Source organism: Cornus florida, unplaced genomic scaffold (assembly GCF_030987335.1).
Source record: "Cornus florida cultivar Cherokee Brave unplaced genomic scaffold, ASM3098733v1 CherokeeBrave_3.0.0_Hap2_Chr10, whole genome shotgun sequence".
Classification (NCBI taxonomy): Eukaryota; Viridiplantae; Streptophyta; class Magnoliopsida; order Cornales; family Cornaceae; genus Cornus; species Cornus florida.
This window is the reverse complement of record NW_026775580.1, coordinates 103,753,907-103,759,712: the sequence shown is the minus strand read 5'-3', so window position 1 is coordinate 103,759,712 and position 5,806 is coordinate 103,753,907. Positions and strand designations below refer to the sequence as shown.

Here is a 5,806-nt window from a genome sequence, read left to right as displayed (position 1 = left end):
CTAAAGTGGTATCCTGTATGACATGTAGTTAACCTTGCACTTCGCCCTTATTCGTATAAAGGCTTTAGTTGAGATGGTTTTGGTAAGCAAAAACGCCAACTATTATTGATAGTCCCACAATACATGACAGATATTCTCATTTAGCCCAAAATGGACACAATACATGACAATACAACACTTTTTCACCAACTTTAATTAATCGATTCCCTTTGTTCTTGCTGATACTCACCTTGGCCCACCTTGACTCATCTTATCTGTTGACCGTATGGATTAAAACAAGGAATATATGTCCTTATTAATTTTTATTTGATTTGGAAATGTTTCATCATTTGATTGATTTATACACTTGAATTATAGATTGGAGTTTCTTCATGGAGGAATCCTCAATAAAATAAAATTCATATAGTGTGATAAACTAGATAAATTGTCAATTCGTGATACATCACGAAAAAACTTACATCTGAGAGAGGTGCAATGCATATACACAAACACGCGCACACAAACATAGTATTCCTAAATCATGTACATTGGATTATCTTCCATATTTATTTTTGATCATGCGCTTCATCCTTTTTGCATTTTCATAACATTTCATGATCCGTTGCAGGGTAAGTCGATCTTCTCATTGATAAATAACAATTGGACTCCTGAAAACATGTCTAGAGCTTCTCCATGAGAGCGAAGATGATATAATTTTTACACCCTTAGACATGGGTTGCGCTTTCACCACGACCCTGAAGTTCCGCTCCTGGAAGGCAGTAGAGAAGGAGAGACTCATGGGCTTGACAGTGATCTCCACTCCTTTGGGTGCTGTAATGGTGGCATTGTAAATGGATGGAGAAGGACCAACATTAGTGACCGTCCTTTGGAAAACGACTGTGGTTGGGCGTTGAGTGTTTTTCAAGTGAAGTTGCATAGTGGGATAGTTAAGAGCATCATGACTTGTTGGAGGAGGATAATCCGAGCAATTCACATTATAACTGAATAATAAGGCAAGAATGGATCCACTGTAGCCCTCTCGGCATAGAAATGGAATGTAATCATCTTCATTACCAATGTTGTAGACTAGGCCGGGGTTCACTGCTTTAGTTGGGTTCATTTGACAGGCACCGTAGGCGAATTCAGCATCACTATCCACACAAATATTTCAAGAAAGTTTAATTAAGAGCATGCATGAAAATTATATAAAGAGGGCTAAGCCATGTCTCAGCATAGCAATAAACAAATTTAGGAGGATTATACAAAGGAATTATACTATAGGGAAAACTTTATTGCAAGTACTTCTTATTAAAATTGCTTGGAAACTTTTGAATGTACATTGTGATATAAGTAATTCAAGTCCTAAAAATATTGGCCATAATCAACTTAGTTAAAAATCAAAGAAGAAATGAGAAGATAGGTTGGTCCTACCAGTTGTCATTATAGCGGATTTTATTACAGTCGGGGGCCAATCCGGGTGGAATGACTTTACATAGCCAGCTACACTACTAATGTGTGGAAATGCCATAGAAGTTCCAGTCATGAATGAGAATTTCGAATGTTGGGTGTCACCTTTACGCCCGGTAAGTGTCGCCAGAGGGGTGTATGCTGCCAAGATACCAACACCCGGAGCTGCAATATCAGGCTGTTCCATTATACATCAAATGAGCAAGTTTATTTGAGTAAGAGGCCTTATTTTATGATAATATTTGGTTTATGGAAGAAGGTACAAACCCTTGTAATTAACACAAACAAACACACACACACACACACACACACACACCTTGAGAATGTATTCTGATCCTGGACTTGGACCCCGAGATGAGGCAAAATACATAAATGGAGCTGGGATTTTAACTTCTTGTGACTTATGTATCACTGCAGATGGAGATCTGAAACACATACATAAAAACCTAATCATTCCTTCTATTAAATAATGAAACATTTTAATTTGGTCATGAATATTGTAATATGGTATATCGCAGTGGCCTAGAAATATAGTAATATAGTTACCTTTGAGAGTGTATATAGTCATTAATGGGTTCAACTTCGGTGGAATTCACTGCGGTTGCTGGTGCCATGTAAATTGGTTCAGCGATATCTAAGTCATCAGCATTGAAGATAGTGCCAATCCCTCCAATGCTTTTGATATAAGAATCAGTATTAAGTTCCACTAAATTGCACAAGACAAGTTTTCCTTTCACCTTGACAGGGTCTATTGAGTTCTCAATACAATGACTGTATATAACCACAAAGGCGACAAGTTAAGTTTTAAAAAGGCTTTAATTAAACGTACCATTACTATATATAAATATTGATTTTCTTGAATAATTAATTAATTACACAAAAGTAGCATATATACACCTTGCATTTTCCTTACTCGCATATGCTTTGGCTGCATCTGCCCCGCTAACAAGTGGGTAAAATTTTCGCTTTGGGTTGAATGTGTTTATTTCCTTTCCCTGCATTAATATTGTACGTATGTAGATTTATTAATAACTGTTGGGAAACGTGCAAGTTTTAAAAACTTTTCGAGTGATTTAAATTCATAGATCTTGATTCATCACATAGAGACATGTTTTATGCAAAAATAAAATATGATGTATCATTCAACTAAAAGATTGAATACTTACATCAAGGTTTGAGTAAACCTCAGATCTCTCCTCTAAAGTGAATGTTCTCACTTATTGTAGATCCCTTTTGCTAGACATTTTTTCCATGGATCTCCATCTTCTTGGTAATGGTCTTGCCTTTAGGAATCACTCATAAGCCTCCATGAATGACCTTGGAAAACTAGGCTTGTGGGAGCCTCCATTAGATGAGAACATAAACCCTAATTTTCTAGAGAGAGAAAAATTATTCCTTTTTCCTTCTACTAAAAATCACTCCTCAAATATACATAGACCATGTATATTTATAGGCAATATAAAGGTAAAGAAAAGGAAACAACTAATCCTTCTCAATCTCTAATTCACATGTCTCAAATCTAATATGATTCCAATATCAAGTTGGGCTATGAGTGAGAATCCATTGGGCCTATTATTTTATTGGCTACAATGAATTAATGATTGGCCCGGTCCATGGACCCAATTAAATTAATTCATAAATTAATTTCTACTCCACTAAAAGAAATTAATTGAACTCCAATTAAATAATAAATAACCTCTAAGTCAATATTGCACTTTGACCCCTCTATGCATAATTAGTTATCGGATAAATAAAGCCATCAATCCGACTACTTAATTAATATATTTATTTTGGTACCTTTGATTATTTCTAGCTAGATCACAATAAAACATTTGTTTGACAAAAAATAATAATTTAAATAAATAAATATATAATAAATCATTTTGTCTAAAAACACACGAAGGCCTTCGAATTTACTTTGTGATCAACCATAATCAATACAAAATAAATACAAGTAGCAATGATGCAAATATTGAAAATATAACCCTCTAACTATTAATTACATAACTACCCAAAGTGTCGGTCTAAGGATTCCGAAGAATCCGCCGAACAAATCAAAGTAATTATTAATTAATAAAAGAGTCTATACTTTTCTCATGCTTAAGAGTCAAATGCCATAACGGTGATAGGGAGTAATTGCATACGACGGCTCTCGCAATATATCTCAACCTAACGCGGATCCAGTTCAAGTCTTAATTAATTATGAGTCCATCCATAATTACCGACTATGAACAATTTATAATTACTATTTATATATCATGCATTGATTGCCATCACATACATATATATAAATATTTTCACATACATATATATAAATATTTCTTGTAATTACATGGACACTATCAATCTCATAGTGAATCGAAACATAATACATTGAATTCACCAATTATATAAATTATAAATATTTCAGATATGTCAGGAACATATGTCACTATAATCCAGATAGGAATTTGTTATGCCAGGGCATATAAATCCCAACAATAACAACATATGATTAACAGCAATTCGTTGTGTTAATTAGTAATTAAACGGTTGTATAACAAAGCTAGCCAATTAATAATACTTACTGAAGTGGTTTTGCCATTGCCTAACACAACTTTGCTCCTGAATTGGCGATCAATACCAGTAGCTGCCACTGTCAAAATCCAGGGTGCATGGTTTTCGACGGTACCGGGAGTTGGTCCATCATTTCCAGCAGAAGCAACAGTGATGACACCAGCTCTCATGGCCAAAAATGAAGCCACTCCTATAGCGGTCAAGATATCTTTTGATGGAGAACCAATAGACAGGGATATTATATCAACACCATCACTGATAGCGGCTTCGAAGGCAGCAAGAAGGTCCATATCTGCACATCCACCCCAGCACACCTTGTACATAGCCAATCTCGCCGACGGCACTGCTCCGCGTGCAGTCCCTCTACCAAGTCCATATACGCTTGCATTTGCTACAACACTTCCAGCAGCTGTTGATGATACATGAGTCCCGTGCCCTTCCACATCTACCGGTGACAATATTTCCCCAGCTGGGAGTTGTTCTTGGTCTAACTTGAAGTATTTGGCTCCTATAAGCTTGCTATAACATAACACCAACACCTTCTAAAAATTAATAACATCATTAGTGGTACTTTAAAGTTAATGAAATACTCCGTATATAATTAAGGATTTGAATATTATATACTTGTTGCATCCTGAAAAATTAACAAAGGGGCCACAACTTCCTTTCCATCTCACTGGTGGAGGACCCAATCCATCGTCCTTAAAGCTTTCTGAATTTGGAGTGATACCTGACCAGGGCACGTACACACATTATTAGTTTTCAAAAAAATTCATTAAATTGAATACACAAACACACACACACACAACATTTCTAACCTGAATCTAGTACACCAATAATAATGTCCCTCTCCATTTTCAAATTTCTTCGTATGGTTTGAGGAAAACCAAGGAAGTCCCATGATCGAGTTGTAAGTAACTTTTGATATTGATTTTTGAAAACAGCATGCACCTCATCCATGCCTAGACATTCATTTTTAGACATATATTATTATTAAGTAACAATTAAATATGAAATAATGATATTTAACAAGTTGTACACGTTACGTACGGGATAACTTTTTGACTTCATCTCGAGATAGTTTTGCAGCAAACGCATTGAAGATTTTTGTATAGCTATAAACATGGGACTCCTTAGCATCAACATCGCTGTTTCAACATGCATGGACATTACATTATGCACAAAAAAACCTACATATATAGATATAGTACGTAAGTGTGTATAATACATAAAGATATGGAGAGACATTTAATTAACCTTCCCTTCAAGGTTGAAAGGACATCAATATGTAACTTAAACAAAGATTCTTCGTCAACTGACAGTTCTCTCGAAAAGATGGGTTGATCTCTCAAGAAAATTATGTAAAAATCCTGCAAGTTATACATATGATTATATAATATATTATAATAATATAAAATATTATTAAACTGTGAATTAAGGGAGAGAAGCTTAGTGATCATATATACCTTTTCCACATCTCCATTTACAGCTACAAGACCTGCAGTCAAGGTAATAGCAAGAAGAGTAGAAAAGATAGGAAAGTAGCGAATATATCCACCTCTGGACATCATTGCAGGTAGTCTTCTTCCCTATTCATAGTAAGAAAACCAACAAGATATTATAATGGCGATGATGATGAATGTCAGCCTAGGTAACCTAATGCGCGCTTTAATCTGTCCTGAAAGTAAACACAGACTAAGTAATGAAAAATAAGACAGATTACGTACCCTGGAGATTGAATATGGTGAATGAGAAGTGAGACACCTAATGGCTAATGGAAAAACTTATATAGATAATCAAAAAG

At 35.2% G+C, this 5,806-nt stretch overlaps 1 protein-coding gene across 2 annotated transcripts; it reads right to left on the bottom strand.

Moving 5' to 3' along the window:
- Positions 1-601: 601 nt before the first annotated feature.
- On the bottom strand, positions 602-5,806 carry LOC132276592 (subtilisin-like protease SBT4.14). Of its 2 annotated transcripts, none has more exons than XM_059778082.1 (12): positions 5,730-5,806; positions 5,469-5,591; positions 5,260-5,372; positions 5,053-5,150; positions 4,821-4,964; positions 4,627-4,732; positions 4,014-4,521; positions 2,344-2,441; positions 1,993-2,217; positions 1,763-1,871; positions 1,390-1,624; positions 602-1,140 (listed from the first exon to the last, which is right to left on the bottom strand). In XM_059778082.1, the coding sequence occupies exons 2-12, from the start codon at positions 5,571-5,573 to the stop codon at positions 623-625; spliced, it is 2,259 nt and encodes a 752-aa protein (XP_059634065.1). In that variant the 5' UTR covers positions 5,574-5,591; positions 5,730-5,806; the 3' UTR covers positions 602-622. The 2 variants fall into 2 exon arrangements, with proteins under 2 accessions (XP_059634065.1, XP_059634064.1); XM_059778081.1 differs by having other exon boundaries at positions 1,022-1,130; positions 1,411-1,624.